This window comes from Nicotiana tomentosiformis, chromosome 9 (assembly GCF_000390325.3).
Source record: "Nicotiana tomentosiformis chromosome 9, ASM39032v3, whole genome shotgun sequence".
Lineage (NCBI taxonomy): Eukaryota > Viridiplantae > Streptophyta > Magnoliopsida > Solanales > Solanaceae > Nicotiana > Nicotiana tomentosiformis.
In genome coordinates, this window is record NC_090820.1 from 21,209,308 (window position 1) to 21,223,538 (window position 14,231).

General features: G+C 37.9%; 1 protein-coding gene across 2 annotated transcripts; it reads right to left on the bottom strand.

The window, feature by feature from the left end:
• Positions 1-192: 192 nt before the first annotated feature.
• On the bottom strand, positions 193-13,782 carry LOC104107487 (uncharacterized). 2 transcript variants are annotated; one of them, XR_011411054.1, is made up of 6 exons: positions 13,478-13,782; positions 12,639-12,706; positions 12,373-12,508; positions 1,368-1,521; positions 1,146-1,212; positions 193-1,065 (listed from the first exon to the last, which is right to left on the bottom strand). XR_011411054.1 is itself a non-coding variant. In XM_070185816.1 (4 exons), the coding sequence occupies exons 1-4, from the start codon at positions 13,617-13,619 to the stop codon at positions 1,445-1,447; spliced, it is 423 nt and encodes a 140-aa protein (XP_070041917.1). In that variant the 5' UTR covers positions 13,620-13,782; the 3' UTR covers positions 1,253-1,444. The 2 variants fall into 2 exon arrangements, 1 of the variants encoding a protein (XP_070041917.1); XM_070185816.1 differs by lacking the exons at positions 193-1,065; positions 1,146-1,212 and having other exon boundaries at positions 1,253-1,521.
• Positions 13,783-14,231: the final 449 nt, after the last annotated feature.

The following is a 14,231-nucleotide window of genomic DNA, read 5'->3' on the forward strand; positions in this document are numbered from 1 at the left end:
ACAACCTTTCGAATTTAAAGCAATGAATCAACTTGAGTTTGTAAAAGAAATCTGGAAAATCAAGTCAAGTATATCGAAAGAAGCTATTTTATGACGCATCATTACTGACTGGATAATGACGAGGAAGCCAACTGGACAATAACATGAAGCCAAGAATTTCTTCAAATGTGTTCAAACTTGAAAGAAGTGGAATAAACCGACAAAGGACGTTCAATATATGTTATATACCTCTAAATCCTTATATTTTACGTATATACACAATATAATTTTTAGACAAATGATGATCAATCGACCACCCTTAGCACAACGTAACTTCGACATGGTGCTGAGTTGACAGTTACATAATGCTTACATGGACGGTGATGTGTCAATTTAATGGATAATTATAGACTTGATTTAAAAGACTTGATAAATTAGTTGCACAATGAGATATAAAAGCAGTAATTAATGATTGCATTTGGGTTGACTGTCTACATCACATTCCTTGGGATGCGACCCTTCCCAGATCCAGCGTGAATACGGGATGCTAGGAGAATTGGTTTATCGGTCTCTGAAGATGAAGACTTGAACTTGAGTCTTGAAGAATGCAGCTGAGACCTAAGAGAAATTGGGAGAAGAGAGAACTGGAAAAATGAAACCTTACATGTATTTATATGCTTAAAGGTATAACCATATTTTTATAAAGTTGGGTTATCGGTTAAACCGTTAATAAATTGGGGTATTATCACTTTTAGCCCGCATAAAAAACTATTTACATCTGGTAGCCGAAAAAGTGTATAATATTTGTATAATTTTTATATATAACATACAGACTGTATATATATATATATAAAATATATATAAATTTTATACATTTTTTCGATTATTATTTTTAGTGTCATTTTTCCTAATAAATTGGGCAAACCGTAACCCGAACTGATAACTCAATAGTAAAATAACACTAAACCATTACCGAATCGTTAACCCAATAACCCAATACCAATAACCCAATAACCCAATACCAATAACCCAATAAATTTTTTCCGGATCGGACTATCGATTTTACCCGATATATGCCCACCAGCCCTACAAACAAATAACTATAGCATTAGAGAACGGATAATACAGCTTTATTTAACGTTAGGACAACTATAAGATTAACTTACTTTGTGTTGGTGAAGTCTAAGCTAAAGCAAGAGCTGAGAGCATTTCCCCTCGAGAAATTGCGTTGCGCTGACATAATTTAGCAAAAGAGAAACATTCACACAATCCAAATTCAAAGTCTAGGAGATCATAATAAAGGGAAAAACTTTACATGTTGCATAAAATTGTTGAGTGCTGCAGATCTGGATACAGGATAATATACAAATCAATGATAGCATACATACAGTTGATAGACCTCATAATACGAGCTCTAACGATCAAATGATCCCATGTTTTTAACCCCGTCAAAGATTTATGACTGTCAGATGGTGGTTCCATTCTTTCCAAGTTCACGTTGTCTGGCTCTTTCCATCTTTCGCTTACGCCATTCTTCCAGAACTGTACAGTTGCAGTAAATAAAGAATAGTTTAATTGTTGTACGAACGTGCTTAACAAACGATCATACAAAATCATGATTTTAACTGTGTACCATCTTCGAGGGATAAAGATTTGTGCGTTAGAGAGGGAAAAATCACTCTTCGAAGCAAATTCTATCTGAAAATTGGTATTGACACCCATGTGGTTTTTTAAAGCTCCTAACAGTAGATTTAGCATTCTTAACATCTAATGGTTCTGAAATGCAATCAAGACCATTTTTAAATAAACGCCAAGCCAAGGGTAGAAGCAACACTCATCCAGCTGGAGTGCACTGTCGATTGAGTTGAAAAGCTTAATCGAGCACATGAAATATTGAGAGCAAGAAGAGAGTATTAGAAATTATTACCAGAATAGAGGCATGCTACTTTTCAGTCATGGAGTTTGATGCATGAAATTAAAGCAGCAGTATTTCACAGGCAAAGTTTACTACGACAGCAGAAACATTTTTTTTTTGACAATGTAACATGTAAATTTGTATTAATCAATCTTCAGCACAAAGGAATCTATGGTCTTGGAAAGGAAGGATTCTGGATGACTAAGCAGGTAAACAATGCTTATGGTACCAGCACAAAGAAAGAGTTTACAAAAGCCTACAAAGCTCCCTATTACAATCCTTGCTCTTCTTACAAGGAATCCAGGACATGTAGAATCGACTCTAAGTCGTCACTATATTCTGCTTTACACCAAAAACGAAAAAGAAGAATACAATTCATCTTAATTTTCTGAATAGAACTAGTTGAATCCTCAAAACATCCTGCGTTCCTCTTCTTCCATATTGTCTACCAAATAGTTGCAGGGACAATTTTCCATCTGTCTTTGTTGGAAGCAGTGCACTTCCCCCTTCATTCCAGCTTGACAATAGTTCGGATATTCTTCCTGGCATTGACCATCTAATGCCTCTGAGGTTGATGAATAAGTCCCATAACTGACTAGTCACTCTACAATGTAGAAACAGATGGTTGATTGTCTCTACCTCTTGGCCACATAAGTAACACCTCGAGCAGATTGACACTCCCCTTCTCCTCAGGTTATCATGTGTTAAAACTGCTTCTCTAACTACCAGCCAAGAAAAACATGCCACTTTGTATGGTATCTTGACCCTCCATATGTGTTTCCAAGACTATAGATTGACTTGTCCACCATCTTGGTTTAGGTACTTGTAGGCTGAACTGACTGTGTACACCCCACTGTTGTTTTGGCTCCAACTAAGTGTATCATCTCCCTCCTGCAGTCCATTATATAGCTCCAGAGTGTTAAAGAAATCTGTAATTCTGGGTAACTCCCAATCATGTAAAGGTCTTCTGAAGATGATATTTCATGCTTGTGTACCCCGAAGTTCATGTATTGTAGCTCTATGTTGTTGATTCAGGGCATAAATGTCTGGAAAAAGATTCATAAGACAACCAATTCCTAACCAGTTATCTTCCCAAAAAAGAGTTTTCCTTCCATCTCTTACTTTGAATTGAAGTTTATCAGCAAAATTTGTCCACAGGTTCCTTATAGTTCTCCACAAGCTAGTACCATAAGCATTGTTTACCTCCTTAGTCATCCAGAATCCTTCCTTTCCATATTTGGCCTTTACTACCTTGCTCCACAAAGCTTGATCCTCCCTGGTAAACTTCCAAAGCCACTTCATCAAAAGACTTTTATTCTGCATTTTCAAGTTCCTGACCCCCAGACCTCTTTTTTTGTTGAGGGTCAATGTTTTCCATTTGACTAGGTGAAAGCCCTTCTTCTCTTTGTTTCCATGCCAGAGGAAGTTTCTTCTCAAGGTGTCCAGTCTTTTCTCTACATTGGCAGGTATAGGAAATAGGGACAGCATATATGTGGGAAGGGCATCTAGCACAGAGTTAATGAGGACCAATCTACCACCCAAAGAAATGTAGTTAGATTTCCATCTTGCTAGCTTTTTCTCACATTTTTTCAGGACTCCATTCCACATATCCTTGGATTTGATTTTATCACCCAAAGGCATCCCCAAATAAATGGTTGGGATAAAACCAATTTCACCTCCCAGAATTCCTGCCAGCAGCTGAATATTAGATACCTCATTGACCGGAAAAATCTAACTTTTCCTCCAGTTGATATGGAGCCCAGAGATGGCTTCGAAAATTATGAGGATCACTCTTAGATACTTTACTTGGGTCACATCAGCATCACAAAAAATGAGGGTATCGTCTGCATATTGAAGGTGAGTAACCTCCAGTCTGTCAATTTGGTTTCTTGCCACATTGAAGCCCTTAATCCATCCATTGCCATGTGATATTCTTAACATATTGTTTAGCCCTTCCATAGCAAGAATGAACAAGAAAGGGGATAAGGCATCTCCCTGTCTCAATCCCCTTCCCAAAGGAAAAAAGCCTTCAAGGGCTCCATTGATCAGGATGGAGAACTTGACAGTGCTTACACAGAATCTGATCCAGTTGACCCATTTCCTACCAAAACCCATCTTCTGGAGAGTTCCTAGCAAAAATTCCCAGTTGACATAGTCAAATGCCTTTTCAATATCTAACTTGCACATAATTCCTGGCCTCTTCTCCTTGAGTCTGGAATCTACACATTCATTTGCGATCAAAACTGCATATGTGATTTGTCTCCCTTTTATAAATGCCATTTGTTGTGAGTCTACCAACTTGTGCATCACCCTTTTCAATCTTTCAGTGAGTAACTTGGAGATCAGTTTATAGATGTTGCCTATGAGGCTGATAGGCCTAAAGTCCCTTAGCTCCTTGGCACCACACTTCTTAGGTATCAATGCCACATAAGTGGCATTGAAGCTCTTTTCAAAGAATTCCTGGGAATGAAAGTTTTGAATAGTAGCCATTATGTCTGATTTCACCACGTCCCAGCATTTGATGAAAAAGCCCATAGTGTACTCATCCAGTCCCGGAGCTTTGTCTATTGCACAAGTCTTTAAGCATTCTAAAACTTCATTCTCCTCGAAAACATTTTGCAATGTCTGTACTTCAGCCAATTGTTCATATTACAGGTAGGTCTCCATACTTCTGTTTCAGAGTACAGTTTCTGATAAAAGTCGATAATCTCCCTTTTGATCTCAGCTCGTTCTTCAATACTCTTCCCATTTACCTCTAATTTGTTGATGTTGTTGAATCTTTTATGTGCATTAGCAGTTCTTTGGAAGAACTTGGTGTTCCTGTCTCCTTGTTTGAGCCATAAAGCCCTTGATCTTTGCCTCCAAGCAATTTCCTCCTTTGTAGCAAATTCTTCAAATTCGATGGAGAGTTTTGTTCTCCTGGCCATCTCCTCCTCATTAAGGTTCCTCTGTTGTTGGATAGCATCCAACTCAACTATTTGGGTCAGTATGAGATTTTTCCCCCTCTCCAGGTTGCCATAGCTATTCAGGCTCCATTCTCTCAATTTACCTTTTAAGGCTTTTAGTTTGCAAGCAAGGATATAATCCGGTCTTCCTTCAAAGATGAAGGATGTCCACCAGTTCTGGACTCTGTCAGAAAAACCTTCAGTCTCCAACCACCAGTTTTCGAACTTGAAGTAGGATTTACTGTGATCCCAGCTGCCACACTGTAACATTAAGGGTGTGTGATCAGAACAAACTCTAGGAAGAGTTTCTTGTTTGATGTTTTTAAAATACTCATTTCACTCCATCGATACCAGGATCCTATCAATTTTTTAGATGGTCTCCTGACTGTTCCCTCTAGCCCATGTATAGATGCCCCCTTCTAATGGAAGATCAACCAAGTCCATGTCTTCAATGAAATTAGAAAACTCAGTCATAGTTTTGGTTATTCTGCTGCAATTCCTCTTTTCAGAGGGAAATCTGACTGTGTTAAAATCACCGGCAACTACCCAAGGCCCTGTGAACAGACTTCTAGTACCCCCTATTTCCCACCACACTTCCCTTCTTTCTCTGATGCAATTAGGAGCATAAACTCTTGTCATGTGCCAATTAAAGTCTTGAGAATGTGACTCAAATTTGCAAGTCAATGAATGAGCACCCGTGGTTACTACCTCCCCTTTCCAAACTTTACTATCCCATAACATTAGAATACCACCTTTAGTACCACTAGCCTCCAATTGCCCGTATTTAATACCCCTGACCCCCCAAATTTCTTTGATAATCCCTTCTATATCCCCTTCTATTTTCGATTCTTGAAAACAGAATACATCAGCTTTCCAGTTAAGGATCAAGCTTCTGATCACCCTTCTCTTATTCCTGCGATTCAGTCCCCTCACGTTCCATGAAATGATTTTCACATTCATTGATCAATGATTGAGATTTCTTTCCCCATATTCCTTGTCCCAGAACTTTTGAACTTCATGTCAAATACCAGGCCCTTTAACTCACGGTTGCCTTTCTTTTTAGGAGTCACCGTATTTACTGGTTCTGGTTCTTGCCTCTTCGCTTGCCTCCATCTGTCAATCTTCTTGAATAAAGCCAAGGCATCCTCTTCGCATCCCTGGAAATCAACCCCAAATTGTTTGCTGAGCTTAATTACATTCTGATGAACCCATAAGGTTGCGTCCATCTCCCCCTCTAAATCGTCACTTTGCAATTGCATCTTCAGAGGTTCAGCTTCCTCGATTGCCCAGTTTTAAGGTTCAATTTGCACTGTCACTTGCATGTCGTTTCTGCCTCCCACCCCATCAATTAGAATACCCTCGCCGTCAATATTAGTCATGGCATCCACATAATTATCACCATCTTCGTGATGTGCATGCTGCTCAGCCTTCTGTGTGAGTGAGAGAGGGATTTCTCTTTCTTCGTTCTTTTTTACTTCAGAAGATAGAGCACTGTTAAGAGGGGAGAGAGAGATTGCCTCTATTTCATCGACTAATGGGTCTGCTATTTTCTAGTGAGGTGTAGTAATCTGGGCCGAAAAAAGAAATTGGGCCTCCTCATTTAAAAAAGAGCCCAGAGTCCTCTTCTGAAAAGTAGGTTTTGAGGGATCTGAGGGTTTGTGGGCCAGAAACATTGGCAAGAAGTAGATGAATAAATTATCTATGTTATAGATACATTGTCAGCTCATACCCATTTTCTTGGCCATGCTTATTTCTCATAACTATTGGTTCTCGTCCGCACGATGGATAACTCATGAAGGAGAATATACAGGACTGGAGAAGCCCCTGGAAAACCGTCTGTCACTCTATTGCATGCTCCAAGCACGTGTGAGAAACAAACAACAATGTCTTCATGGATTTCCCTGGTCTAAGATGCTTATGGCGACCAGTTGATACATTCCTATTAGTCCTGAGTTTTTATGAGAACTAACTTGTAAATTACCAACGCAATTTTACCTAGGTTAGGAGATGTAATTTTGCCAAAAATATGTAAATTACCGACACAATAATCTAAGTACTTAGTATAAATGCCCATTCAAACTTGAGGGAGTAATCAAACTTAAACAATTCTCTCAATCATCCTTTCCTTATTCTTCCTAGTGTGTCTTTTTAGAATACTTTTTTTTTTGACAAGGTAACATATTTGTATATCAGAATATAGACTTCACTAAAATTGTGAAATCACCCATAATGACAAAGGGAGTGCCCAAAAAAAAAGAAAACATTTATAATCCTTGGTCTTCTCACAAGGAATCTAGCACATCAAAAATGGATTCATGATCCTGCAAAAACTTTCCTTTACACCAAAAATAGAAAAGAGCTAGACATTTCATCTTCATCTTCTGGATGTTACTGGACTTGTCAACATCTCTGATTTTTCTCTTCCCAAACTGTCCACCATATGCAGGTTGGGACAATTCTCCATCTCTCTTTATGATTAGAAAGATTGCCCTCTTTATTCCAGCAAGCTAGAACATCAAGTAATCTTCTCGTCATTGCCCATAAAATTCCCCTTAAGCTGATGAGGATTCTCCATATTTCTACAGTGAACTTGCAATGCAAAAAGAGATGACTAATTGTCTCTGCCTCCTCTCCACATAAGTAACATCTAGAGCACAAGTGGTAACCTCTCTTGATTAAATTATCTTGTGTTAGAACCGCTTCTTTTGCTAGTAACCGTGTGAAGCAAGCAACTTTGTAGGGGATTTTTACTTTCCATATCATCTTCCATGGCCAACATCCAACCTGATAATTAGAAAGGTTGAATTCCTTATAAGTAGACTTAACAGAGAACTTCTCATGCCTATTCCCTTGCCATATCATGTGATCTTGAGTAGAGTTGATTCCACTGAATAGCTCCAAAGTATTGTAAAACTCTATTACTCTGTCAATCTCCCAGTCATTTAGTAGTCTTCTGAATGTAAGATTCCAACCTTGATTAGTCCATGCCTCATCTAATGATGCTTGTTGTTGTTGATTCAAAATATATATGCCAGGAAAAAGTAGCTTCAGGGGTCCTTGGCCTAGCCAATTGTCATCCCACAAAGAAATCTTCATACCATTTCCTACTTTGAATTTGGACTTGTTAATAACTTTTGGCCACAAATTCCTAATTGACTTCCACAAACTAACACTATATGGACTTCTCACAAGTTTGGTTGTCCATCTTCCTTCCACACCATACTTCTCCCTCACGACCTTTCTCCACAGTGATTGTTCATCTGCTGCAAATTTTCATAGCCACTTCATCATCAGACTATGATTCTGAACTCTCAGGTTTTTAATTCCCAGTCCCCCTGTCTTCTTGCTAGTAGTAAGAGAACTCCATTTAACCAAATGGAACTTCTTCTCACTATTGCCTTCCCATAAAAAATTCCTTCTTAACGCATCAATTCTCTTCACTACATCGGCAGGAATTGGGAATAGGGACATCATATAAGTAGGCATGGCATCAAGTACAGAGTTGATCAAGATTAATCTACCTCCCATAGATAGATATTGATTGTTCCAATTTGCTAGCTTCTTTTCACATTTCTCTAGCACACCATTCCAAATTCCTTTTGACTTGCTCTTGGCTCCCAATGGCATCCCCAAATATACAGTAGGCAGTTCACCTACATTCCCACCAAGAATATCAGCAAGACTTTGTAACTCCATTACCTCATTGGCTGGATAAATGAAGCTTTTGTGCCAGTTTATGTGTAGTCCAGATGTGGCTTCAAAAAGAATGAAGATCACCCTTAATACTTTCAGTTGTTCTCTATCAGCTTCACAAAACACCAGAGTGTCGTCAGCATACTGCAGGTGGGAAATCATCATGTTGCTATCAGCCCTGCAATTCACCTTGAAGCCCCTTATCCAATTGTTTGTCTGAGATATTTTCAACATATCATTCAATCCCTCCATAGCAATAATGAATAGGAAAGGAGAAAAGGGATCTCCCTGTCTCAGACCCCTCTGAGAAAGAAAAAACCAGTTGGTGCTCCATTTACGAGGACCGAAAAGCTCACAGTAGAGATGCAGAATTTTATATATCACAAACTAAAAAGCTGGTGTCTTTTTAGAATACTGGATAAGACAAACTACTAAGTCATATATTTCCTATATGACAAGTCAGTCCTCCTCCTCTCCAAGTCTACTCATGTCATTCTCGTACTCCTACTAACACCCATGATAATTCTTCACATGAAACATGTATGCTGGCAACTCCTGATTACTCGTACTTTAACCCTCACCCGCTCGACATTAGCAGATACCCCCACTCTGTCCATTGTGATACGCAAATGTCTTTGTTCTTCTCATTATTTACATCACATTTATAACTTTCTGAACTATCATTGTATGTCCTCATGTTTTGATTTGTATCAGCTTTGACTAATGCTATTATAGAAAAGACTATTAGTGAGACATTGGAATATCTAAGATAACGAGATGTCATCACAGAGAAGATAACTGCTTTCCTTGCCAATATCACTTAGAAATTGATTCCATTGACGGTAGGTCAAATTTGCTGCTAGGTGCCACTATATTTATTCTGTGAAAGTGGATCCAGATGCAAAACTGATTGGCTGAAGGCTTGCCTATTGTTAAAGGGTACACTCAAATTTATGACCTTGATTAGGGTGACACATTCTCTTTGGTAGCTAACAATTAACAACCTGCATCACTGACCGCTTGGCCAGTGTTTTTGAGAGCGAGAAACGCAAAAAAGCGACAGGGGCTCGCCTCGCTTCAAAAGCGAAGCGCGAAACGAAGCGCACGCTTCATTGAATTGAAGCGCAATTCTTAAAGAACATAAAGTAAACCTTGCAAAGAGACAAACATAATGAAATAAACTGAAAATATAACATATATATATAACTGAAATCAGCAACACCTTAATTAAATTAAATTTAACAACTGAAATCAGTAACATTTCAAATAAAAAGGAAAAAAATTGGATTTTTTTTATAATTATGTTTAAAATACTAAAATCAGCAAAGCAGCAACATTTCAAAATATAATAATTAAGTTTATAAACTGAAATACACACAAAAATTAATAAATAAAGGCTAAATAAGAAGAATAAAAGGGAAAAAAAAGGATCGCTGCCTGCCCTAGCACTTAGCAGCAGTCGACGGGAAGAGTAAGAAAGAAGAGAGAAAAAAAGGAGAAGAAAAAAGGAGAAGAAGAAAGAAGAAAAAAAGAAGAAGAAATTACCTGGAGGCTGGACGGACTTCTAGAACCCTAGCAGCAGAAACGATGCTCGATGGAATAGAAGAAGAGAAGAAATGTCTTCACTTTGGGGTCTATGTTTTGTATAATATAGAAAAGACCCAATCTTTTATTTTAAAAAAAAAATTGACCCCTTTTGACTGAAGCGGTCGCTTTTTCGCTTCTCGCTTCTGCGTCGCTTCTCGCTTCAGGTGTTGAAGCGATCGCTTTTGATGGTCGAGTCGCCTCAGCTTCATAAAAGCGACGAGTTGTCGCTTCGCTTCGCTTCTCGCTTAAAGCGACGAAGCGATCGCTTTTTTAAACATTGCGCTTGGCAAGCTCGGTTTTAAGGGATTGCTAAGAGGTATGCCAACTCGTTGGATGAGTAGTTCTTCCCATTCCAATCGAGTATGTCCACCACCATAAATGCCAGAATTGGGTCGATGTTCTGATTCTGGCAGATGTAGAGATGGCTAGAGAGGAGATGGGAAATGTAGCAAGGACTGAAGCAGGCTCGCAGATTCCTTTACGTCTTTTCAACTGTGCTATCCGTGAATTAAAATGGGGGAATTAATTATCCCGCAGAGATAGCATCCATTAGCTTATTGTGGGCTCTCACTCTGGCTCATTATCCAGAAGGGGGCGCACAGCTTTTTGGTGGACCAACGGACATAAAAACTGATGCTATTGCGGCTACACCTCCAAATTTGTCAGGTATACAACGAAGAATGGCATTGATCGAACCGGAATAGGATAACGCACGAGAGAGCGCAAGCGAGCTTGGTCATTATATGGGATAAAAGAAAGTCGCCCCTATCTCCAAAGAGGCTTATGCATTCCACGACTTTCTTATATTATGGGGTCTCGAAGACTAGTTGTGTCGTTCAGTCCAACAATTTGGGATGACTTGACATCAGGGTTGTGAAAAGCGCTCGCTTCCTCGCTTAAAGCGAGAAGCGACCCCTTACCTGCTTCTGCTATATGAAGCGACTCAGGTAGACAAAAGCGTGCGATTTCCACTAAAAAGCGAGAAGCGACGAAGCGAAGCGAATTGAGCGAAGCGTGTGCTTCTTTGTTTTAAAGAGCTACCGGCCTATTTAATTAAAAAAGAAGGGTGTTCATCCTCCTCCTCCTCCTCCTTTCACTGTTTAAGCATCCAAATAGCAACGAAATGCTGGCGAATATTTTTTTTTTACCTTCGGTTCTTCTTTCTAAGTCTTCTCCTCTCCGTTGAAATGTTGCCCAGTTCTTCTATCATTGTTTTTATGCTGCCTAGTTTTTAACAGAATGGTATACTGCCCTTCCCCTTATTTTAATTTTTTTTTTAAAATTCCGCTTCACTTCAAAAAAGCGAGTGCTTCGCTTCTCGCTTTAAGCGAAATGGGGGTTGTCGCTTTTCCTCGCTTCACGCTCTTCACAACACTGCTTGAAGTGAAGCCGATCGTTCAGTTTCTTGCTTCGTGATTGTCATGATAAATGTATTTATCTCAACTCAAGCAGAATTTGTTTAACCACCTTTAGGCCAAAGAATGGGAAAATAAAAAATAAATTAAGTACCTTTTGGGAATTGAGGTAGCATAGTCCAAGATAAACATTCTCATCTTACAAGGGAAGTCTATTTCGGACACACTAGAGGAAACAAATCCAGGGGAAGTCACAGGAAGACTGAAGATTTTGAAAACTGATTGATAAACTGAATTATTTCACAATCACATGACCAGATAATATTTATAGTAAGTGTAGAGGGTCAGTTTCTTCAAACTCCATATAAAGGTTACTGAGACTCAGTAATCCACATTCACAGTTATCAAAAGAGCTCCAATATAAAAAGACGAAGGTCACTCAGATTGTTGGATATTCTCTGGGCACGACCAATTTCATCATATTGTGTTAGACCTAGTGTAGAAGTAGAGTATCAAGCTAGGGTCCTACACATATGTGAGCTCATCTGATTAAAACTACTTCTCCAAGGACTAACATGCATTGAAATAGAACAGATAAAGTTGATGTTAAGTTGTCCTTTGTATGGCCTCAATTCATAACCAAATCAGATGACTGATATAATATATAACAATAAGTGTGAGTCATAGAAGATATACGACTGACTGAATCATGCTATGCCATTTCAATCAGCACCAAAATTTCTCTTTTACTGATACCAAGAGCTGCAGAAGACATAGTTGACGACTGACTGTAATGGCAGAAGACATAGTTGATGGACTCAACTTATGGCTAAGTGTTATAGAGGTCTTTTTGTGTCTGAAGGAAAGAAGAGTGTCCAGAGGGTTGTTGAATATTTACCTTTCACGCTGCCTGAATCAGAATATGACCGATAATTGTTCAGTCTAGATATGAGGTCTACTGCAGCAGTCTGTTTTGCATCCTTCTGTTGGACAGGATCTGGTTCGCCATATGCTTCTTTCCGTATTTCCTTCACCTATCAAGACAGAAGATTTTGTATTCTCCAGAAGTCTCACAAAATAGAAAACTAGATATTTCTAGTACGATTGATGCACACGTCCTAACTATTCAGCTACAGCAGAACATAGAAAAAGGACGGTACTCACTCTTTTAATTAGCTCCACAGGCAGCATAGCACGGCGAATCTCTTCTGCTTCCTTTATATACATTTCAACTGCAGTTCAAACATCAAGATGCCATATTAGCCACCAAGATTAGGAGATCTAGTGATAGTTATTTGACAGGAAAATGAAATATCCTAAAACAACTTTTTAAGAGCAAAACTGGCTATCTACACCTCCGCCTTTTATTTCGCTACATGCCAGCAATTACTACTACTCCCTCTTTTTCATTTTTATGTGACACTATTTCCTTATTTGTGCTATTTAAGCAAGAAATTCCACTAAATAGTTTACATTAGAGGGAATACAAGAGAAAGGCAGTAACTTTTTAGCCTCATTTGCTCTCAGTTACACAGAAAATGGTTCCAAAGTGAAAATTTGGAACACCAAATGCAACAACTCCCAATCAAAGTAACCATTTTTCCAGTTCTTGATCAAATAGCAAAACCTCTACCCTAAATAAATTAAGCACTTTCAATTTTCTGTGTTTTGTTGCTTCTTTCAACACACCCAGAAAAAACACAATTTTTAGATTTTAAAAAAAATCGAAGAATTGATTGAACTGAAAATGAAGCAAATTTAAAGGAAAAGCAACCATATTTACAGTTCTTGATCAAACAACAAAACCTCTGTCTTATAAAAGTTAGGAACTTTTTCAATTATCTGTCATATGTTGCTTCATTTCAACACAAACCCATCAAAAATAAAATAGAAAAAACAAAATTTATAGATATAAAAAATAAAAAATAAAAAAAAACTCCAAGAATTGTTTGAACTGAAAATGAAGTAAATTTAAAAGGAAAAAGGCAAGAAGAGAAGGGAACCTGAAGATGGTTTGCTGGAAGATGAAGAAGAGAAAAAGCTGTAAAGTAGAAAAAGGGAAGCAATCAAATTGAACAAAGTGACAACTATTGTAGCATTCTTGAATGACCACCTTAACCTCCACCTATGTTGTACCACCTCCATTTCAACACCCCAGCCGCAAAAGGTTGGTTCTTGATTCAACAATCGTGTTTTTCTGATGAAAGTTTCTAAATATTGGGAATTACTAATTTGGGATCTTAAACCTCAACTGAAAAAGGAAGGTTCTTGATTCAACAATCAGCTGAAAGGGATATAAATTGGAAATTACTTTAGCTTGTTTGGATGGTTGTTACTATTTGTACCGTATGTATTGGTATTCCAAAAAAATAAGTGTTTTTGATTGTTTCGTTAAAATTGGTTGTATCTATTGTTAAGTTCATTGTTACGAAACAATAAAAAGTTTCATTTTTTGAAACAATGGATTTGGTGTGGCGAGATTATTTTTTATTTTTCTTTCCAATTATGCCTTAACTTATTACTTTATAATTCTATTTTATCCTTTACTTTTTTTTTATTTTAACTCCAAATCTCACACCTATAATCTACTTTGTCTTCGTCCCTTTTTTTTTCCGTAACTTCTGTCGCTTCCAACTCCAATGTAAAATTACTAATTTTGTTAGAATTTATATGAATTTAATTGTTTAATCTGTTTATAAGACATATTTGGTTATAAATTAGTAGAAATGGGTTTTCTTAAATTATTTTTATGTGTAA